General features: G+C 38.8%; 1 protein-coding gene across 5 annotated transcripts in view; it reads right to left on the minus strand.

Annotated features, from left to right (window-relative positions):
* The window catches only part of KLHL2 (kelch like family member 2), a 62,955-nt gene that overhangs the window by 33,940 nt on the left and 4,164 nt on the right, over window positions 1-24,851 (minus strand). For 4 of the 5 annotated variants that reach the window (XM_075500351.1, XM_075500349.1, XM_075500350.1 and 1 more), the window contains exons 3-4: window positions 21,150-21,256; window positions 16,438-16,559 (exon numbers count right to left, since the gene is read on the minus strand). In XM_075500351.1, coding sequence (XP_075356466.1) covers window positions 16,438-16,559; window positions 21,150-21,256 — 229 coding nt within the window. The remainder of the gene's footprint in view (window positions 1-16,437; window positions 16,560-21,149; window positions 21,257-24,851) is intronic. The other variant, XM_075500353.1, reaches the window with a different exon arrangement.

Raw genomic sequence — 24,851 nt, forward strand, 5'->3', positions numbered from 1 at the left:
TGGGCCAGGGATGCAGGCTTATTTTAAGAGGAGAGGGGTAGAAGATAAAGAGGAAGAAATGGCAAAAATTTTGCCCTTATTAGAACTGTTTTCGTCTAGCTCTGCTGCAGCCAGCCAGGGATCTCCTCCACACTCTCAGCCACACTGGAAGCAAGTTTGGTGGCTGGTTCGAGATAGAATCTGTTACATCCTCCTCCGCTCCCCAATATGTGGTTAAACCCAGTATTTACTGAAATGTAGCTTCACAGCACTGCTCTGCTTCCATCAGCACCATCCCTTCCTCTGCCTTCCCCCTTTCCAAGGAAAAGGGGAAGAAGAAACCTAGGATGGAGGAAAGTAGAACAGGTGAACCCAACCCAGACCTGGACCTCATATGCTCTCACCTAACTAGGGAGGTAAACCTTACAGGGTGAAAATACCTGCTTTGAAACACAGTCTATCTAATGGAAACCCAAGGTTCACAGGTAGTAATTTCCAAACCAACCAATGCAGCTAGAAAAGCACACCACTCACCTTCTGAAACCTAGGCAGCTCCTCTCACGCATTTTGCAGCAACATGCTCTATTCATTAGGCATCCACTCTAAGCATAACAACAACAATAATACATATGCACATGTATGTTTTTGTGCACTCCTCTCTCTAGGTATCCTGAAGAAAAGCTTATTATCTTTCAGCATAAGTAAATAACTCGCTCTTTTAACCTTAAAAAGGGTATGTGGAGTCTTTGAAACAAATAGATATTGGAGGAAAAACAGAGTCCTTGTTTAGTCATCTCACAGTCAACCTAAAAAAGGCCTGACTTCTCTCCCTCTCTTAAATGATAGCTTTTTTATGCCTCTAACAGCTTCAAGCCTTTCCCCAAAGTGTGCTATTCCTGTCATATTTTAGACCATCCAGCAGAGTGTTACAGGTGAGAACACAGATTTATACAATGACATACAGATGCTGCTGTGCCATTTTTTTATACTCCTTTTTAAAGCCACTATTTCACAATGAGCAGAAGTTTTTCTAAGGTGACTACAGTATGTTATTCTATTCTAGGAAAAGTTGTTAATGTAAAACATAGCAATACGTAGGAGTAATTCAAATTTTTCTTTTCATGCATTACTTTACACTTTCCAACATTAAATTTGGTCTGCGATCATGCTAGCCCGACATCTAGCTTAGCTAGAAAGCAGTGAAATTTTCTATTTTTGTCTGGTCTTGAAAAATAAATCCTTAAACCAGTTTATACCCTACATCTTTTGCTATCTACTTTTCAAAACTAAAGAAAATCCATCCTTCTTTCGAAGCTGGTGACACATTACAAGCATTTTGATACAGTGAAAACCAACTATTTATTCCTATTTGTTCCTGTGCTCCCTAGGGATTTTTGATCTATTTATTGCTCATCATGTGACAATTTAGGAGGGACTATAACTAACTTGACTTTCAAAAGCCTTTGATATGGTTATTTCTGGACCACTCAAAGAATTACAGGAGGTTTTTAGGAGCTATGCACAACTCAAATAGGATTCTAAAACAAACGGAAGGTTTGAACTTCTCTTATGTTACCTGATACTAACCAAAAAAAAAAAAAATCCTTGACAGTCTCTCTAGTACTCAGGATCACTAGTGACATTGTACTGATTTACTAAAATGTGAGCTGAAACTGCAAGGAATTGCCAGCTAGAGAATATAACATTTTTATACACTCTCACCCACTTCACTTTAAAAGTTTCTTCTCTGTGGGTATGCAAGGATTACTTTTTACATATATGTCTATAAAATCCTTTTTGTACTAGTGACCTGATATTCATGTGCTTCAGTGCCTCATCTTTTGACCCTTTCTCCAATCCTGTCCTTGATCTGTAAGAGGATGCACCTTGCACAGTCCGTTGGCGTAACTGGGACTTTCTACCTTAATTAGTTTTTGGCACCTTGCTCATGCGTGGCTCTGGCAGCCTACATGCTCTCCTAACTCACTCATTAAAGAAACAATATGCAGGAAATGAACAGCTGTTATATTTAGAGCTGCAGTGCTGAGTAAAAGTGTTTTATTCTTTTTATCATTTAAATTAAACATGCCTGTTTAAATCCCTCAGTGGCTTCCCATTCACCTCCCACAGTAATCAAAATCACATGCTTCTGAAGCACAGGATTACAGATCAGTATCTCTTCTGTAATGTACTCCTGCCTCAACCCCACTTGTCTCACCCCATCACCTCCTCCATGAGTTTCTGATTCATTCCTTGGCTCTTGCGTAGACCATGCTGACACAGCCAAGCTACAAGCCTCTTCACCGCCCTTGCCCAGAAGTTTCTCTTCCAAATAAGCAGAAATAAGTGGTTTTTACCCCCCCGAAAACATCTTCTGAAAGAACAAAGATTTCGAGATAGGGAAAATCTGTGATTCAGTTCGTAAAATCTCAGTCTTTCTCCAGAAGAAGTTCAAGGCTCTCTGCCTCCCACACACCCTGGCATTTGATAGTCCAAGACCATCTTTTACAGCCTCAGGACAATTTTAATTCACTTCTCATACCTTTTGATCCAAATTTTAGATTCATCTTTTATTTCTTGTGCTCATTCTCAGTTCTGTTTCTCCCTTACATATTTCTCTTTAGCAACTACAAGCTGGTGTACGACAGCTCAAATTTCCATTCAGATATCTTTTCATTCTTACAAGGCTCATACCCTTCTGCCTAACCTATTTTCTTTATAAACAAAGTTCTGGGATCTCCCATTCAGCAAGACCATAGCAAAAAAGATGTCACAAAAAGATACATTGGTGGGAAAATTCCAGCAAAATGTGAATAAAGGATCACTTGGAGGACAGAGAGAAATAGCAGCAAGGTATCTTCAGAAAAGAAAAAAAAAAGCAGGAATGTAAAAAAGTGAATACCTCAGGAGAGGGTAGTTGCCACATCTGTACAACACCTGCTTCTCCTGGTTCTGATAGTCCTGCCACCATTTTTCTCTCTGCCTTAACCAAAGCTACAGCTGTACAGAAAGTTGCCTTCTCTACAGACTCCTTTTGCTACCTATCTCCTGGAACTTCACCCTACTGTCTATAACCAAGGGGAGACAACAGTAAAGAATTTTATCCCTAAATGAAGAAGCATGCACTGTATTTATTCAGCTTGGCATAAAACATAATTTGGGAAGGTCTGCTCTAGGTCTAGCACCACAATGCAAAAGACGGTGTTGAACAGACACGTCCAAGAGACCTTTTGGGAAAACAGCCCAACTCAAGACAGAATCGAGACAACAGCTGAGTGTTTCTGTCTGCACTGATCTGCGTGGCTGGCCACGTGTACCTGTGCTGTATACAGGTGATTGTGTATGTACCTACTGGAAATACATGCTCAGCCTCACTACCAGCTGGAGCTTGGGGACATGGAGTTGCAGCCGTCTTGCCATTATCAGGCTACCAGATTCAGCAACCCTTAACACTTTCCTCATGTTAAGTACACCCAGTGTGATTTTCTTCTGTCACATATCACCAAGTAAGCCAAATCAGAAAAGGAATTTTTTTAGTAGGGCATCCAACTCCTATCAGCCAGGTGTGAGGCTCTGGAATACATCTCCAACCAAACAAAAAACCCTAGTTCCTCAGTTTTAAGAAAAACAAACAAAGAAAGGGGAGTGACAATATAGTAACCAGATCTATTCTGCAATGTACATAATAATATTGTGCCCCAAAAACCAGGCAGTTTCTACTTTGCACATACATAATAGCTAAAGTCACAAAAGATATGCTATGGGAAAAAAACAGGTAAAGAAAAATACATACTACTAAATACGCATTTAAAAACTGACAGAGCAAAATATTAAGTTTCCCCACAAAGTTGTTTGCTTAGTATTTTGGTCAGCAGCTCTTTTATGTGAAGCTTACTCATTTAAAGCGCAAATTAATGAAGCTTGTATTGGTAATTAAATATGCCTGTAGAAAGATCACACTCATCTTTTCCCTTCCCTCCTACACTTACTCTCCTGACAGGCAGGCATGTATAAGAAAATGAAGAATGCATAGTAGGATTATTTCACTGGAAAAATTAGATCATTTACTGTTGCCTGACATGTCTTACAATGCATATAAATTCAAGAAGTGTGCCACTGTCTCTCCTCCAGCTAAGCCACATATTAGTTGTGCCCTCACATTATTAAAATCCTCAAAGCTGTTGTCACAAATACAAAAAAAAAAGGGTCAAAAGAGGTAACCAGATGGTTGCCTGAGGCCTAATGTATAAAATATGTACAATAGCAAAACACAGTGGCACGCCACTGGTACTCTTACAGCACACAATCAAACAGTATACTATATACTATAAGGCTGTTTAGTCCAACACTAAATTCTTGCCCAGTAAGACTTAAAAATGTTTCCATGAATAGGGTTTGTAATAAAACTCATGTCAGCTTGGATTTAAGTACCTCTCTGCAATGTCAGCAAGCCCCTAATATTATTAGAACTGTGCTGGCCTAAAAGAATAAAAGTGAAAGTTTGGATTACCATTTAAAGCGTGGTTTCAACACACATCAGGATTAACTGATTTTTTTTTTTAATTCAGTTTTAATCACGAAGTCATTAGGATAAGCCAGTTTTACAAAACATTTTAACTTGAATGACTCTGGATACAACTTCAGAATTTGCAAGAGCTTCCAGAATTTAGTAGCCATGCCGCTGCAGCCGTGATGGAGATGAGCAGAAAGACCAAAAGTTTGTTTGTTTTTACAGCTCTAAAACATGATCCAATACAGAACTCCATCTCCTCCTAAACCTTTAATAATATCTGTGTCAGGGAAATAAGATCACCAAGTGCTGATAGCTTTTGACACTCAATAGCTCTATTACATAAAACACTTTTTGTAAAGAAAAGTGCTTTTAAGGATTAGTGCAGTTGCCTGAAACCTATTAGCAAAGAAAAAAAAAAGAGTTTATGGACAGAAGGTTCTAGGTCTCCATGAAGGCAGCGTAAAAAGCGATGGTAAGCTGAAATATGATGGTGGACAGCATGAGAAAGGTTTCTGGGTTTCAAGATAAAGTCAAGTCCAGCAAAAACCCGCTGGTGGAGTACATGGAAGATGAAGGAGCCGAAGATTGTGACAAATATCTTAATTCCCTCAGAACCAAGCAGGACTGTAACCTGTCACCTCAGGGTTCAATAATTAGCACCTTACTCATCATATATTGAAGGGGGGGGTGTCTACAAATATTTTATAAGAATTATCATGTAAAAGACTGTTAAAGAAACACTAAAGCTGTCACATCAGTTAGAAAGTTGAAAGCATCAGTTGAGATATCCTCTGTTCTTAAGACCTATACTTATACTGCTGTCTTTCAACCTTTTTCGTCCCTCTCTTCCCAAAAAGTTCTCCCAAGGGCATAACCCATGAACCGCAGTGAAGAGAACCACCAGTAAAGCTGTGTGGCTCTGCATGCTGGGGCACACCATGTAGTCTTCAAGTGCCTCGATGCGCTTAAGACAGAGGAAAAACATTTTGTATTGGCATTCCTGAATTTTAGCCCTGATTCTAAGTCCATGGTCCAATACTTAAAGCAGTAGTTACGGACAACAGTGTTAATTACTCATTTTTGACAACAGTATTTCATCTAAAAATTAATGCAGCTGACAATTTAGTCTGTCAGTGCAAAACCTGCTTCTGCCTGATGAGAAATTATGTACCTGTACCTCATTTATAAAAGTCATGTCTTGACAAATTATCTTCTACCTACGGAAACACACAGAAGTAATAAAAGAGCCCAGGTATATGGTTTAACACCTAGCCCTTCTGCTGAAAAATTTTGTCACACATGGGCTTGCTGCAGGGACAGGTATGACAAGCTGTTGTTGCATGCAAGATTATTATCAAGTCTTAACAGGTCAAAACATCAAAACAAGATTTCATTTGTGCCCATCTGAGGCACCAGAACACAGTGCAAAGACCATTTTTGTTTGAATGGCGCCGAGAAATTATGCAGTATGACAATTTAACATTTCACGTTATTTAACCTTACATGGAGAGAAAACTCATCTTTGAGCAATACTTTTTGGTATCAATTGTCATTAGCCAAGTCTGTCCAAAATGTTAAGCTTACAGGAGATTATTTGGGTACCAGATTTCAATATCATCTCAGAAAAATAAAACTATATGAACAGCTTGAAAGATGTTTTAATGAACATTTGGCCTAACAGTCTGTGTAAAAAACTATGTGCTGCACCAGGATACTTCACTGAGAGTTGCTGGCAAGTTAAATTTAAGTCACAGGAAATAGGAATTCACAGATTTCAGCTCAAAAGATGTTGTCAATGATATTTATAAACTTCAATGTAAAGTCAGAGCTATTTTCATTAAAAAAAATTCTACTGCAGCTATTGACAGAGAAATCAGTGCAACATTGCTCCACTTTTTTAGGGACAGTAAGAGAAACAACTTAAACTCATTCACTCCAAAAAATGTTCTCTAGAAGGAAATAAAAAAGTATCACTGTTATATTCAACAGTGTTGGTATTATCTGATCTAACTTCATTCTTCTTTAGAAGCATGCATTTAGAAGCATTAGGACAAGAGGAAATGGCTTCGAGTTGCACCAGGGGAGGTTTAGATTGGATATTAGGAAATTTTACTTCCCTGAAAGGGTTATCAAGCGTTGGAACAGGCTGCCCAGGGAAGTGGTTGAGTCGCCATCCCTGGAGGTATTTAAAGGACGTTTGGATTAGGTGCTTAGGGACATGGTGTAGTGGTGGTCTTGGTAGTGTTAGGTTTACGGTTGGACTCGATGATCTTAAAGGTCTTTTCCAACCTATACGATTCTGTGATTCTATGCAGAGTTTAGCAAGAAACCAGCTCAGAAGAATACTCACATGGCCCAATATTCTGTCTCCCGCACCAAACATGCAAGCAGCCATGTATTGCAGGAAAGACTTTGGAAGCTAAACCAAGATGAAAAAGTTGTAAGAAGTGTGGAGATGTAAGATAATGTGGAGATGCAAGAGGATAGCTATAAAAAGAACTGGTGGGGGTGGGGGGGAACCTTAAATGCAGGGCTTAAAACCTGCATCTAGGAACTCAAAATTGCATTCAATTAATAAATAATATAGTGAAGACTTCAGTGGGAAATACAGCTGTTCTCTGAAGAATGATTTTTAAAATGCTGTCACCAGGCAATTGTGGTCAGGAAATAGAGGCAAATAAAAGTAAACAAAAGGCTTTTATCAATAACCAGCCTGCAAACTTAAGGGATGCCGAATTTAACCTGTGGTACAGCAGTAATAGTTTTATTAAGTCACCTGCACCTGCTAGAAGATTGGGACTGCTTTTAGCCATGAAAATAGCTATCATTACCCATACTGTCATCACCAAACTGCACTGTCTAGCGTATAATAGTCTATTTGAAAACCATTCAATGATTGCTGTTAATTCAGGATAAACTTGTCTTAAGGAGCTCTGCATTTCAGTAGAGTGCATGACTGGGGAGGTACTGGATCTATATTAATTATCTGTTGGTCTCTTGGTGACATGCAAGGTGTTAATCATGACCAATAAGGCTGTAATTGCCTAGATCCAGCCTACCTAGCACTCCTCCTTTTCAAGATATATTTTCACTTAAGCTGTTTCACTTGCCCTGATTATCAAAAAGTCCTTAAAGAAGAGGTGGCTAGAGAGGCACATCTGCAAATGCATCAAGATCAAACTTATTCCCTTCCTGCCCTTTTTAGGTTCCTAAATCAAGTGTAGTGTTTTTTTCTAGGCATCTCTTTCATAGGGTCTCTGAAGGAGAACAGCCAAGTTCTCATGGAAGCAATTTCAGCATTACTTTGTCTCAAAGCAGTTTTATATATAAAATTATATATATATAATGTTATATTTAAAACAGAACCTACTGTATGATAAGATTCAGTGAAAGCTTCACAGCATTCAGTTCAGTTGAATAAATATTTCTTTTATCTCTCCCACCCACTTACACAGCAGCAGGCATACTTCCAGGACACAGAATGCACATCTCTGTTCAAGTACCAAAATGAACTCTCTCCTCTTACGATGCCCAATCCCACATTTGTAAAGGATAGTCAGCCTTCAGGTCTAAAAAGGAAAAATCTACCCCATTTAAACCAGAAAATTTCCTATGTTCATAAAGAAAACTGAATATACCCCTTTGAAAGGTTAAGAACATCCTTTGATCCAATAAGGGAAAAAAAGATGCTCTTTAGCGTTCAAAGGTATAATTTATCGGTAGGCTTTAGAAACTCTTGAACAACATTCCAAGTTAGGTATCTAAAATGAAACTAGTTTCAAAAAACATGCTTTATGTTCTTTACATATTAGTGTTGCTAACTCATAAAGACTGTTAGTTTAGTCACCATTTCATATACACAAAATATTTCTTTTGATGATAAAGCTTGACAAGTGTCAAAATATGCCTAGGAGTATTTCGACTCTCAGCTCAGATACAAAGATAGTATGGCTCTGAAGATTACTAGAATTTAAGCTGTAGTAATTTGATCATGTAAGTGCTCAAAGACTGTGGCAAATACTAACTAAAGCAATGAGTCTTACAAACTGGCTTATACTAAGTCGTTTTATATTTTCTTCAAGCTAAAAGCACACACAAACAGCTGCTGTTGTTCAGCTGATGTGCAGTAGTAAGTTGTTAAACTGGTAATTCCATCATGATCCTGAACCCCCTTTTTAATTTAACTCCTGTAAATTGGTGTACCCGTCCCTTAGCAGAAAGCGTACTGAAGGAGGGAATCTGAAACCATCATGAGACACAGGCATAAGGAAAAAAAACGACTTCATTACCAAATCTGATATTCTGATAATACAAGTTTCAGAAGAAACTGGTAGCCCCTAAACAGAGGCCATTTTACATGTCCCACCCACATAAAACTGCACGTGATGCATCATAAGCAGACTGCTTCTAAATATAATACAACAATTTATTCTGAATATTTTTATCTGAGCTTATCCTAGTGCTCAGCAAATAAGGAATGTTATGTGCAGCATGGAATTTTATTTTTGCCTTTAAATTAGTATCCAGTAAAGATTAGGCATGGTAAACATAGACCCTATGTTTACATGGACTTCATATCACTGATGGCCCATATTTTTACTACATTTTATTGGAACTAATATCTACTCCTTGGTGGGTTGTTGGGGGTTTCTTGTCCTCCTCAACAGAAACAAGTCTGGATTATTCATTCTTCTGCATTCTATTCTGTGTAATGGTCTCTTCAAAAGAGATTCTATGTATTTCTTTCAAACATTTTTAAAATTACTTGTACACATCTTTCTTCTCTTCCCCTGCCCTCCCACCCCCAAATCAGATGTAACTTTACAAGATCTTCAGTAGGCCATTCTTTTCTGTTCTTGCTGAGTTTGAAAATATAATTGAACATGTCTCCAAAAGGAAAATAATTAAATTTTTTACATTTATGATTTAAACCAGTTTTAACATGTGGCTGTACTCTGAAAACAGACTTGGAAATTGGCACCTCTTCATAACAGATAGATCCTGGTGTGAAACTGAAGTCTTGCCCACTAAACTTACTGAAAGACACTCTACTACTATAAACCAGATAACGACTTCTGCTGGTTCTGGTTTATTACAAGTATTACGCTAATAAGCATAAATAGTTACAACAACAAATCACTCAAACTGGCATTTATCAAAACGAAGAGGTAGCCACAAGTTCCATCTCCCACTGCATGATGACCATTTTCATGTTCTCATTCTCTCCCTCTCTCTACTGGCATAAAGAGAAAGTGACTCCTAGAATCAATGTCATGTTACTGAAAGAGAGATCCCACCCAATGACATAAAGAAACAGGCCCTTTATTTTACTCACAGGATAATAATTTCACTCTAGTCTGCATTAACAAGGCCTCAATGGACTACTGGGTCCAGTTTTGGCCATCACATGTTAAAAATGTAGATATGGGTGAAATGGAAAGAGTCTAGAAGAGCAAGAAGAATGGTAAGAGATTTAGAAAGCATTGCCTCCAAAGAAAAGTCTATGATGTTCAGTCTAAATTAAAAAATTAAATTATATGAATGAGAACAGTCTTTCAATACATAAGACTGTTACAGCAAAACCAGCAATAAGTTGCTTTACAAGACAGCAGAAGGAAGTACCAGAAATTGGTCTAGTACAGACCGAAGATGATTTAAGGCAGATACTATTTTTTTTAACTAAAAATGCTATTAAAGCAACTGGAACAAACTACATAAGGATTGTTATAAAGTTTCCACTGGTAGATTAAATATGCTCTGCCAAGACTAGATACATTCAGTCACTGTTTCACTTTCCAGAGTTCAATAGCAATTATCTTTTATGGTATTCCGTGTAACCTCCCATTCCTTCTCCTTTGTGCTCCTTTAACATACCCTCAGTCCTGCTTATCCAACTGTTTGTGGGTCATGCCACAAAGAAAGTTCAGAAGTTGACCATCTTGAAAAGCACACAACTGTTTGCATAAGCCGTTGGACTTCTCTGGGTTTTGGTGTGGGGTATCTGTTCATTTTCAAGCTAGAGGACTTTTCAGGATTCAACAACCCTGCAAAGTTATTCAACCAGTAGACCGTATAGGTGATGAGGTGCAGCACGAATAGTCAAAGCCTGTGATACCACATATTGTACTGTAGAATGACTGTCTTAGTAAAAAGTTTGGACAACCTCAGGATCTTCTTCTCTGAGGATTTCTTCGGCAAATCAGCTGCTTTTTTGGACCTTGTTTTGACAGCACCTCAAATCAAATGTGCTGTTAACTCTTATGCCCATGCCCCATGACACCATACAAATAGAAGCATGTCTTATACTTCAGGTGGTAATCTGCGTGAACATTAAGTTACAAAGGAAAGATGCATACATATTGTGTCTTCATGTGTTTATAATATGCTTATTACTATGCAAACATGGTTCTCAATTTCAGAAAATGAACACAAAAAATGATAAATATTAAAAAGGATCCTGTTCAGGATTTCGGACTTTGTATTGGTTGTACCTAACAAAATTCCTTAGAGGGAAAAACATGCCAGGATAGAACTTTGTAAAAATACCATTATTTGTGGTTTTCTCTTCTGCTCTCTCTCGTGCATGCTTCTTATTCAAAAGCAAGATAGCATGTCTATCACTAGGTCCAAAGTGAAGCTACATGTAATATTTTCCCCAGGCAGCAGGGAAATGTCCACTCCCAACACAGGTGGATGTTCCCACACTTCAATGCTCTTCACTTCAATCACTTCACTTCGCCACACTTCACTCACAATATTGTCTGAACACAACAGCTGGCAGGGCCATGTTATAAACCAGATCCTTGAAGTGATCCAAGTTAAGAATAACTCAAAAAAAAAAAAAAGCCGGGGGAGAAAGAGGGGGAGGGAGGGGAAAAGGAGTGTTGTTTGGTTGGGGTTTTTTTTATATAAGTTCAATGACCTGGTTTATAATGCAGTCCAGCAAACAGTTGTATCAGCACAACTACAGGAACAGAGAACTGTAGCGTGGAATCAGAAAGGCACACAACCAACTTTATCCCATGTTTACCCCAAACACATCCCGCTCACCCTGTATCAGGCTGATCTCTAATATGCGTGTGACCTCTAAGATGTGACGCCCACCTCAAAGAAGGGCTGGAAGGAGGATCCGGGGAACTACAGGCCTGTCAGTCTGACCTTGCTTCCGGGGAAGGCTATGGAGCAGATCATCTCGAGTGCCATCACACGGCACGTACAGGACAACCAGGTGATCAGGCCCAGCCAACATGGGTTCAGGAAAGGCAGGTCCTGCTTGACCAACCTGATCTCCTTCTGTGACAAGGTGACCCGCTTAGTGGATGAGGGAAAGGCTGTGGATGTTGTCTACCTAGACTTCAGTAAAGCCTTTGACACGGTTTCCCACAGCATTCTCCTGGAGAAACTGGCTGCTCATGGCTTGGATGGGTGTACTCTTCACTGGGTGAAAAACTGGCTGGATGGCTGAGCCCAAAGAGTGGTGGTGAATGGAGTTTACTCCAGTTGGCAGCCGGTCACAAGCGGTGTTCCCCAGGGCTCTGTGTTGGGGCCAGTTCTGTTTAATATCTTTATCAATGATCTGGACGAAGGGATCGAGTACACCCTCAGTAAGTTTGCAGACAACACCAAGTTGTGTGGGAGTGTTGATCTGCTGGAGGGTAGGAAGGCTCTGCAGAGGGATCTGGACAGGCTGGATCAATGGGCCAAGGCTGACTGTATGAGATCCAACAAGGCTGAGTGCAAGGTCCTGCCCTTGGGCCACAATAACCCCATGCAACGCTACAGGCTTGGGGAAGAGTGGCTGGAAAGCTGCCCGACAGAAAAGAACCTGGGGGTATTGGTTGACAGCCGCCTGAACATGAGCCAGCAGTGTGCCCAGGTGGCCAAGAAAGCCAATGGCATCCTGGCTTGTATCAGAAATAGCATGGCCAGCAGGACTAGGGAAGTGATCGTGCCCCTGTACTCGGCACTGGTGAGGCTGCACCTCCAATACGGTGTTCAGTTTTGGGTCCCTCACTGCAAGAGAGACATTGAGGTGCTGGAGCGTGTCCAGAGAGGGCAACGAAGCTGGTGAAGGGTCTGGAGCAGAAGTCTTATGAGGAGCGGCTGAGGGAACTGGGGTTGTTTAGCCTGGAGAAAAGGAGGCTGAGGGGAGACCTCATCGCTCTCTACAACTACCTGAAAGGAGGTTGTAGAGAGGTGGGGGTCGGTCTCTTCTCCCAAGTAACAAGCAATAGGACAAGAGGAAATGGCCTCAAGTTGTGTCAGGAGAGGTTTAGATTGGGTATTAGGAAAAATTTCTTCACTGAAAGGGTTGTCAAGCATTGGAACAGGCTGCCCAGGGAAGTGGTTGAGTCACCATCCCTGGAGGTATTTAAAAGATGTGTAGGTGTGGTGCTTAGGGACATGGTTTAGAGGTGGACTTGGCAGTGCTAGGTTAACGGTTGGACTCTATGATCTTACAGGTCTTTTCCGACACAAACAATTCTATGATTCTGTGATTCTATAAAGCCCATAACAAATCCACAGCCCGTGAATAACTGCAGGAATTTCTTCTCTGATATATTTGTGCTCAGTAGAGGCCCTAGGTATACGGCTGACTAAATATGTGCTGAAATGCATAGGCATAGTGTGGGAGAGTTCCTCACGCATGAGCTTCTTATAGTAACTAACTCTCCCACATTGTGCACTGCATGTAGTTAATACCTATATGGAAATTGAAAAAATTTGATGTGCAAGAAATTTGATTTGCCTTCTGAAAACATTAACTTTGATGTTCCCTTCTTAAAACATGAAAAATGTGATATTGCATTAAGTCTGACATTTAATTTCATTTCTGAAAAAAAAAAAAAAAAGGAAAAAAGAAAGGAAGAGCAGAGAGTTGAGAACGGAGGAAAACGTGACATAATATGTAAATATGACAGAAATATGACACTGGTATAGCATTATGCTAAGCGAGTGCCATTAGAGATTAATGATAAAATAACTCCTTCTAAATGAAGAACAAATACTAGAAGAAAATCAAGAACATTCACCATGTTCATATACCAGCTGCCTTACTGTTGGGGGCTGGGGGGAACCTATTGAAACAAGAACTGAAGAAAAGGACAAATGGTCTTTTGTATTTAACTAATGTAGTGGTAAAAAGCAGTGCTGAGGGCCTCCTGTGTTGATAGTTTATGCAAAAATGAATGTGTTTTTCTCCTCAATCATTGATTACACCTGACTTTTCTACACCTCCCCCCCTCCTTGCCCAAAAACATACAATTGAGAACACAACAGTGGGGAGCAGAAGTGAACGGCTCTTACTCAGAAGTTGCGACGGCACAGTAAGAAAGCAATATTCTGTCCACATCTAGATCAAGTAAGATACTAATGGAAGAAGCTCACAGTTACCTACCTCTTGAGAAAGACCAGTGAGCTTGGCAATGCCATTAGGTATTCTTTTATAATTAGTATTCATAAATATACAATGTAGCTATTTTAATACCAAAGACTACTTAGCAATTCTGCATTACTTAAACACTGAGTGCTTGTGCCCTTTTCAAACCAATATTGTATCACGTATTAGAAATTAATTCAATAGCAATTCTTACTATGTATAACCTGAAGAGACAGAATAATGCACTTGAAATCCCATGAAGGGTATCAGAATAAGAATCATAACCAGCTACCTACAAGCTGAAGCTCCAGTTTAGCACATTAGCCCAAAGATAAAAAAGTTAGAGAGACAGTATTACACGGCATCTTAGGTTTTCATGGTTCTGTATTCCTACAAGATAAATCCGTAACCATTACTGAAATTTCACAATACCTTCTAGCGATACTTATTCCTGTTATATAGACAAGAAGTTGAGAGCTAGAATTAATCTCAAGAGCATACAACACATTTATAGAGAGAATATAGTTTTAACTAAGGCCTGACAGCCTGCACTAGGCTTCTAAGTTTCCAGAAATCCACAGTACCGATTTTCCCACCTTGGCTTTCAAACTTAAGGAAAAAGACTTGCATCAGTGTATTCCTTTTTATCCATAGTGTTTGGTTCTGCCGTAATGCAAATAAACAGTACATATCTAGTACTAATAATGCAAAAAGGATGAAAGTGACAAAGTAAGAATAGCTTTACATTCATTACCAGTCATATTACAAGTATATTCAGTATCAACATTGAAGTGCAACTACATTGCAATAAATCCAAATCCACTTAAAAGCTTAACTATCCTCTCAGTACTGAAGTAACCAGAAACTTGTAATATCCCTCACCAGGCCACATTATTTATATTACCATCCCCAACACTATCAGATATATCTTCAGACAGATAATCTGGAGCTGTGCAAATGAAAGCCCTATCGGATTCAGGAGCTTTAAACCTGGAGATTTCTGGCCTTTAACGAGTCCTGTATGAGGAAGAAACATGACACTGACTTTTCCTCCCCATGAGCATAGAGTCAGTATTGCCAACAATGGGCTAAAATGCATCCTCCTAGGCAGCACCTACAGCCAAATAACAGCAGGCTGCCTGTTAAGTCCAGTCTGGTACTATGCATCAAGAGTACAAGATTCAGGTCATTAAGGTGTGTCAGCAAGACAGAATATTCTGCTTTAAGGATGAAAAGCCAGCATGATCAAGCAAGGAGAGGTCTGTTAGGGAATCTCTGACACCTCTGGATTTTGCCCAAGGTCTTCCACAGTGAGACAAGAGATTGGTACAATCACCAGATTGGCAAGATACAACATAATTTCAGATGCTTTTTTCACTATGTACACCTATCATCAGACCAGAAGTAAACAATCCCTTAAGAAGTAGGTGACAAGAAATTTATCTTGCGGAATTAAAAGACTTATGGTATGACCTAAAATATGGAAGGTTTAGTAATAGGGTATTTCGTTTCAAGTTGGTAATATTTCTCATTTCTAGGCCTTCAATCAAGCATAGCTAAAACTAGCAGTGACGCCATCAGATTCAGCAGACAATAAAAAGCTATTAATTTCAGCCTAATGCCCCATAAAAGCAATTAATTTCAGAATACACAATTGCAACAGAAATTTTCAATGACAAATACAGCAACATGGTTTTGTCCCCTGTAAAAGCAGCAAAATAACTGCTAGTAATCTGGCATTGGGCAAGAGCAGAAACAAGGGCATAGGAGCAAGAAGAAAAACAAGAGAATTACATATATCACCTGTTATGCAACTAGTTTTAAACTTCCCAAAAATGTTTGTCAGATCTCAAAAGATAGTGGAAGGAAAATCTACCCTGTCCATCTTCAGCATTTGTGGTTAGAAAACATTAAGGGCAGGAAGCTATGTTTTCTAAGCTTGTGTTTGTTTTGTTCTAATTGAAGTTTCAACTTAAGGTACAGCTGATTAGAAAAACTGATTAGCTCTGTGTGGGATGGGCAAAACCTTCATGCTAGATATTGGTTGATTTAAAAAAAAAAAAAAAAAAAACAAACCACAGCAGTAGCTAAAAATTTCTGCACAACTGGCCACTGGCAAGGTACAGAGACTGAGCAGGAGAAAGTAATTTATTCTGCAGGCTAGCAGGAAAAAAAAAAATATTAAAACAAACAGAACAGCTTAATTAGAGCACATGGTTTCACATTTAGGAGCAATTCCACTTTGTTTATGTAAATTGCACTGAAGTATCAGAGAGGGGGTGGTACAGAGGTGGCTGACAGCATTAATTTTAGGCAGAGTAGACCATCTATTTTATTGTATTACATAAGGTTTGGTTGCGAAGCCCACTGACTCTTCACTTACTTCAATAGTCTTTGAATTTGACCCATAATTTAAACAGCATGGCTACTTGCTTTGTAAGCACAAGGTCTGAAAAAATTCCAGTTTGCAGATGAGATTTCCCATGTCGCAGTTGAACCACACTGACAAAATAAATGACTCTGCACATTACATCTCTTTTGTTGCAGAAAATATTCTCACTCTTACCTGCACGTTTTCTTCTGTAACTTGAATTTCAGCAGTGTAAATATAATCAATAAGCATCCTTAGAGTCCAGCCATCGACTTCCTTTATTCGAACTCTCTTTGCTCGGCTTTCACTCATCTCACCTACAAATACAGTTCATTAGTCAAGTAAATTAGATAGAAATACAGCACATATGTAAAAGTTTAATAGTAGTTGCTCCTGCCAGCAGCAGAACTTTGTCTATGATCAGTTGTGATAGTAAAACAACTTTAATAATAATAATTCAATTTCTTCCCTTCCTCCCTCCAATGGGAAAGGAAGACTTCGTTGTTACCATCATGCAAATGCTACCTGGGTTAACACTTTTACTGCAGGTGACCTATTTTCTCCAGTGTACAATATCAGGAAAATCTTGTTATCAGACCTAAATAAGACTCTTCAAATGCATACAAAAACATTTTGCTGGCAAAGCAAGCTATTAAAATACTCTAGCTTCATTAACTTCTTAATCGAAGGAGCATACCAAATGCAGTCTGGCGTCATTTTATTTAAAAAAGAAAAATTATATCCCCACAGAAGAATTAACATACATATTTCTTTGCTTGCCTACTTATTACTCCCTTAGCAAGTTCACCTCTGTTACAGATCTGATTTAACAGGTAAAACTCAAGCTAAGATAAAATGGTAAGCAAGGGAAAACTTGTTGGATCTCATTTTGTGGAGGCTGACATATTGGCCATATGCCACAACTGATCTTCATAGAAAGGCTGGCAAAATAGCTTCCACCTTCTAAAATATGAAGTTTCTCAAAATGCAACATTTTGTTTATATCTGAAATAATTGCCCAAAGATACATTTTGAAGTACTGATTATAACCTTCTCCATGACTACCAGCCACACGTCTGGTCATCTCAGACCTTTAACTCTTTTTGCATTGACTTGCACTGGGAAGCGAAACGTGAATTACACCAGTTATGTTGGTAGATCTATCAACTTTGACTTTGGAAGAGTATATCCCAGTCTCTGGATACATCCATTTCTTATTCTTCTATATTGGATGTATTCTTATTTCTTTCCCCTAGCCATCTAGAAATAAGGGCATTGATGACGTAGCAAATTCAATGTATACGACAACAGAAGCAGACAGGATAGGGAAGTGAATCAGAAGATGCTTATCATTGCTGATATTTACTTATGAAGTACATACGCATTTTCATTGTTTGTTACCCTGTGGTTTCCAGGATCGGTGCCAAACAATGCATTTTACCCAGTGCCTTTGGCAAAGGGATCATCACCAAGAAATGTATTGTTATTCATGCCCCCCCCCCCTTTTTTTTTTTTGAGCTGAAGGGTAAGGAATGGCATTTTAAATCAACCCTTTAAGCGGTAGGAAGTGCAGAAGATCTTCTACGGCAATGTACTACTACTTAATGGCAGCACAGGTTGCTAGCATTCCAGAAAGCAGTGATGAACTATATCAAAACCACCAAAATCCAGCCCCCACAGAACTTGGTTTTCACCTGCTCTTCTGAAACATATCCCTACACCTTTGAAGGACGATTGCAGCGTGTTCTCTGAAGGACCACGTATTCCAAGTTTCTACCTCTAGTTTGACACAGATTAAGCCTATTGATCTTCAGAGCATGCATGCTGCAAGTTATTTATTATGCAAGCTGCTGTGGAGGTGGTCCTCTGGGAAAATTGTGTGTGTGGGAGAGTAGAGTTTGATATTCTGCAAGCACATTAGGTTTGTTTTCAGATTTTGTGTCAAGGCTTCTAGAGCCATGGATAGGCACCTTCTCTGTTTAACAACAGAGCCCAGAATATTAAAAAAAACCCACCCAAAACAAAGACTTGCTTCTACCTTTCATGCTAAACGGACACTCAGTCTTACTACAATTCTAGATCAGTCCTCTTGTGATCCAGACTTGTTTGACAGATCACATGCGGGAAACCATAGATTCACTCGCTAGGCAGTCTCAGTCTAGAATGCAACCTGTTGAAGACCTTGGTTCATGACTGGGAAGTTGCACCACTGTATCTCCACAGAGTTGTTAGTGACAGCAAAGCGTATCGTGAACAGAAAGGAAAGCACCCAGCTGGTCCAACCTCCCAAGCAGGAGCAGCAGAGCACTAGTTGAGTTGAAGTTACTGAAAGGCTATCTAAAAAGCTTATAAGGTTCCTCACAAAGTAATGTAAGGAAGGCTTTTCTTTTTTCTTTTTTTTTTTTTAAACAGAATTTTACAAATGGAGAATGGAAGCAAAGAGAGCAGGTAATTCCCTAGGGATAACTGCCTTGGCAGAAGAGAAAATTAAACCTTGTCCCAAGTCAGGCCCTATGGCCACTGAAGTGTCCCTTCACTGATGTTTTATAACCTTTTCCTCTAATCATTTAAGCGTATTTAATTCAGATCACAATACATATTTCTGAAGAATTTCACTGTATACAGAATGAAGAATTATTCCTGGTAACATAGTCCCAGATGTTTAATCTTTCTTTTCCCCTCTACTTATAATTGTTACTAACTTTTAAGGGCAGTAAAAAGGGCAGTTTTCTTGGTATTTAATAGGGCTACTTCTACCATTACAAGAAGTGGAAACAGAAAAAAAAACAGGCAGAGGGTTTGATCTCAGTTAATGCCATATCCCATCCTGCATAGCAGTCAGTACCTAATGACTCAGATAAAGATGGAAGTAACCTGCAAACAACGTGTCCAAATATAAGCTTCTAATTTCTAGTCAAGAAGTAACCCTGAAGCATAGAAGTGCAATTTTTTCACTGTGTTTTCAGTCACTGTTTTATTCTGGATGGAGGAAGACACTTTTCCCTTTGGTTGTACCTGGTTAAGGGATCAAACTTGCTTATTTGAACTTGTAGATTACTGGATGAGAATACAAATCCACCTGAGAAGTGTGAATTGGAGGGTTCATGGAGATAATTATGATGAACTTCAGGATTTTTTTCTGTGGGGAATGATTGAAATGCACCAACACCACAGCTGGGCCCTGCTGAAAGCAGCCTATGATAGTAGTATAAAATCTGTTGATAAATCTTGAAGCCACAGCTGAATTCTATTTAAATTCCCAGCAATTTGGTTCACCAACTACACAAACATTGCCACAGATGTATGGGTTAAACACTTCCCACCCATTACTCAGGTAAGTATTCCCACCTCCTGTACCACTGGGGGTCAAAGACAACCTACATTTAAAAACATAAAACAAGCAAAAAAATTTAAAAGGGACTGAAGCAAGGAAAGGACCAAGATTTCAGTGATTCCATCTGGAGAGCGGCCACAGACACTGCTGCACTGGCACTCCTAACAAGTCATAAACTTCTCCACAGAAAGAAAGGGCAGTCAGGGCAAGCAGAAATGTCTTCTCTGCCACAGAAAGCATAATATAAAATTTATACTCTGAGTAAAGAATATTTTCAACGTGACAGTCAACAACAGTTAATCTTTAATACAGAACTAAAGAAGCTTGCGTTTCTCTGTTACTAAGGTGATGAAAAGGAACTGTAGAAGCAGCTGTTTTCATTCTAACTTTAAAGAAAGCAGTAAAAATTAGGAAAGAATGTATCATTCACCTCGAATGTTTGTCAACTGCATATGCAAACTTGAAGAACTACTAGAGGAATAGGTATTTAATTTTACACACAACTTTAAAGCATTTTTGCTGCTAGTAGTGACTCCACTTCTAGCTTTGGTTGTGTCAAAATATTTGCATATAAAAATCAAGAATAATCAGCTGCTTCCCCAGGACACAACAGTATTTCGTATTTCATCAATCTTCCAGTCGCATACAATTAAAGTTATTAAAACTCCAATTTGCTTTTATACTGGCAGAACAAGAGTCACATTTCTACCTCCAGCTGACCTGGTGGTCAGAACCAATACGTTGCAGAGAATTCTTTTAATTTCAGACAGTCAACATTAACTACCAAACTGGCACAAGATCTGAGAAGGAACAGACAAAGCTTGAGAAGTTAATTTTAACATGCATTTAGTAGCATTCTCACTTTGACACCGAATTCCACATGATTTCAATGTGATTTATAACCGTTATGGAATTAAACCCACAGCACAGGAATTCAGCTGGAGGCTCCTATAAACCTGAATCTATCTTAGCCTCACAAGCCCTCAGCGTTCCTGTTGTAGCAGCAAAGCAATAACTTGGCCAGCATGGAGCGAGCAGAGGCAGAATCAAGCCTGCACGGAAAAGTTGTGGCAATGATGCAGAGTACATCTGTCACGGAGAATTACCCTAAAAATACCGAAATATGCACTCCAGCTATAGGCTGCCAAAGCCGCAGAAAGCTTTCGTATCTACTAACAGGCTAGAGTACTCAGGGTCTGAAGAACACAGCAGCAGTAGTTGTTAAAGGACATAATTTAGTCCAAAATTCACATGAAAGTTATTTTAACTTTCTTTTGGACAAGTGAGATTACTAGAGCCTTAAAGGGTATAACAACTCTACTATTCCTGGCTTACTTAACATATAAATTTGTTTAAATGAAGGAGACTTTTTAAAGCATTCATCATGCTAACAAAGAATAAGTTGCCAGTATGTCCTTAGACTGCAAAAAAAAAAAATTCATTAAGAAACCCAAATGTTCCTACTGGCTGATCTAAAAATTAAATGAGATCCTAAAAAGCAAAAGTAATTTAATTTTGTGCTTTATACAGTTAGACTGGATTAGGACATAGTAAGTATTGAAACATTTGGTACCTGTAAACATGGCATGGAAGTAGGGGCTGCAGGCGGCTAGCACAACTCTATGCGCTGCAATTTCCATGTCTTCAGCTACTATCGTCACATCACACAGCAAGTTTTGACTATTTAGAAATATCAGAGAAGGCAATTTCACATAAGTGAACTACAACAGAAAAGCATATAATATCACACACAATTTCTTTTCCCGTGCCCCCAAAAGAGGCAGGCAGACAATGTTGATGAAGCATTGTTTTTAAATGCGTTACACAACCACACGGCTATTACTCAGTCGGATTACAGATGGTGCTTGGGTACACAGAACTTTCTAAAAATCAAACAACTGAATTGTGATTTCTTGCACAGAAGTTTTCTGCATTGAATAACCAAAATTTATATCAGCCCATTTATAAACCCTCTCACTGGAAGGCTGGGCCTCTTTGAATAACTATGATAGAAAAAAAGAATTTGATATATGCAAACACTAAAAAATTGAGGTAAGGAATAAGACTTTACAGATAACAAAGAATCCAAACTTCAATTGTGATGCCTGTGTCACATTACACTGGAAGCTCATGCCTACTTAATTGTTCAAAATCACTACTCAATCATCTCTATATGCACTGTTTTCCAAGCATTTTTCATAAACAGCCCATGCACACAATAGCAATTATTTTTTCCACTCTGACCAGTTCAGAATTTACTATGGTTAACTTCATATCTTGCCTGACTTTTTACCTTCATTATATCCATTTGCATTTTTGTCCTTTGCAACTGTAATACATATTTCCTCTTCTGTTGCAATAAAGTAACATCTCATTTATAATCATTCCTAATGCAGGTGTTTCCAATGCAGTTTACAGCTATTGGATATACCTCTTCCAGTTAAACCCAACACACTGTGTACTCTTTATAATCCAATTTTCTAGATGGAAAGAGGAAGGGGAAAAAAAAAAAAAAAGAAAAAAAGCCACCACACCACAACACCAAAATGCTGCAATTTCCCAGCATCTAAATAGCCAGAGTCACAGTTACCTTTTATTTCCTTCTCATGCTAGCACTGTCCCTGCAGAAGTAGCATAAAATCCACAAAACTCAGAGCCAGGGCAAAGGGAAGAGGGGAAAGCACAATTTAACAGAAGGTATTCCTTAGGGATGGAGCTAGAGCTGTACATCAATCCAATGATCTCTATTCCCAGTACTTTAGAAAAGATAAATGTTTACCTTTCCTGAATATATACTGCAGTTAGAGTGCAGACTTTCTGATAGTTTGCAACTACCACGCAGAGTTGTAGCAGAGGCTGGGGTGAGCAGTTGCATTTTGCTCCGACAGAGCTAGAGCTCTCAGCCAACCTGCTCAGATATTCACCTCAGTCCAAAGAAAACTCTGTGATCTCTCAACCTCTGCAATCTTCCAATTTCTTTGAGCACAGCCTCAAGTAAGGTGGCCTTGTGGAGGTCACACAGCAAAAATTTTGGTGGCCACAACTAACCTTTGGGGCCGTATTGCAATCCTGGCACTAGAATATTTTCCCCCTTTCAGCTCTTAATACCTACAGCAACTATCTAAATCTCCTAAGTTTAGCCTGCAATATGGCTATTATCAAAAAAGATGTATAATATAAGGTAATGACCATACCCAGATGAAACACACAATTCAGAGGAGCTTGAAAACCACCATTACATTTATTATAAAAAAATTGAAACAGAAAGCTGCACATAAAAGGTCATCAGATACTCAGCTTTTTCAGACACCTGCACTTACCCTGACAACAGGAACAAAAGGTTTTATACGTAGCTGCACAGAAATACCAAAGATAACAATGAAGCCAGAAGCAACAGAATTACATCAATGCAAAACTCCAGCTAGTTAATGACATTGCGCATGTACAGACATAGTTAACTTAGAGGAAGTCCGGATACATCTCTAGTCTGGAACTGCATTAGGTGAGTGAATATGCTCTGCATTACTACAAAGCTGACAAACTAAATAAACTACTAAATAAAGAAACAAGCTTATAAACTTAATCATGTACTCTGCTGCAAGCATCTTGTGGCTTCCACAGCAACTCAGCACCTTCATTTCATGAGGCCACACCAATTTATTTTAGAAAAGCTTGTGTTCTGAAGGGCTATTGTACTAATCTGCTTGTAGAGAGCAACTGAATGAACAGAGCTGTGGGGGGTACACCATCTTGGTAAAGGAAACGAGAAAATGAGAAATGGGGGGCAAAAAAGCACAGATTGAAGAACTGTTTACCCGCTTGCAGGTTATTCTTCATTGGTTTATATAGAGAAAGGTCATTACCCATATCTTCAAAAGATTTTGGTAAAGTCTTCTTTATAAGAATGAGGATTTTAACAAATATAGGTAAAGTCAAATTCCGTTGTGATAAAAGCAAATTATAATGAAGGGGAAAGATAGGCATCAGAGTGTAATTTCTTCATATGTCAAGAACTAATTAGCTATCCTAATGATCTCTCTGACTCAGTGTTGAGGTGATGGTGAGTAATGAAATGACAAAAACTACCAAGGACAAAATTACTCAAATTTGTCAAAATTTGAAGGCACAGAAAAACCCTCTTATGATCTAATAGAACCAGGCAACTTGACAGCAACCAAAAATGTAATGTAAACTCACAGACTTAAGCATTCCAAAACCAATGTATTTTAGATGCTTAAGCAGATGTTAACTAGTTATCCACTTTCTGGAGAGTATACCTCTGGCAAATACCTACTTGTGCTACACTAATGAACAGAACTGAGACAGAAACCACTTTAAAAACATAGTCAATAAAATCGAAAATATCATTTACTTGATTACTATTAGGTCTTCATTTAGAGTAATGAAGTCTGAAACATTTCTGAAGTATTTCGGTTTATTATTTCACACAAATAAATGCAAATATTAGTGTTTATAATCTTATCTAATTAGCACTTCCTGTTTTAAAAGCTATACTCAGCTTAAACAGTAAACACTGCTGCATCAACTACCTTATTTAATAAGAACTACAGTTAAGGTTTGCATGGCACAAATTGCTTCTACAGCAATTCGAATTTAAGTAACCATGGAAACTAAAGTATATTCTGAAAATAATCCACGGCCTTCGACAACGCACTCTGCTGGAAGACCACTTATCTTTTACTCGCAACACAACAGGTCAGGTTTCTGACTCCTGAAACTGTTGTAAGATTCATTCTGGGAAACTGTTTCTTCATCTAAACTCTTGCTCATCCTTAGGAAGCCACAGCTACTGGCTCTAGCCAGGCTCTATTACACTCCTTGAGGCACTGAATCTGGTTACTGGGATCCTTGAAAAAGCCAAGGGCATAAGTAAGGTGAAGCAACAAGTATCAGTCCTTCCAGCATAAAGGAACTAGGCTGTTAACATACTAGAAAAATAGTCTCTGCTCTTATTTCATTATCCTCAGACTATGGAAGTCTTAGAGCTGGATTTAAGTCATTTATAGTCAGCGTATGTTTTTCTCCAGTCTTCCAGTACAGTACAAACTGTCGCAGCCAGATACATTGATCTGATCACAGTATCTACCATAGTATTAAAGACTTACCCATATGGAATAGCGAAGATCAAAGGCAGAGGCATACTTTAATAGGGTATCAGTGTCTGTCTTTTTCAGGTGAAACCACTCCAGTTTCTAATCTTATATGGGCAATAACAAAAGACTACAGGATTTTCACACCCTCCAGTACTGCCTAT

This window comes from Mycteria americana, chromosome 4 (assembly GCF_035582795.1).
Source record: "Mycteria americana isolate JAX WOST 10 ecotype Jacksonville Zoo and Gardens chromosome 4, USCA_MyAme_1.0, whole genome shotgun sequence".
In the NCBI taxonomy this organism is placed as follows: domain Eukaryota; kingdom Metazoa; phylum Chordata; class Aves; order Ciconiiformes; family Ciconiidae; genus Mycteria; species Mycteria americana.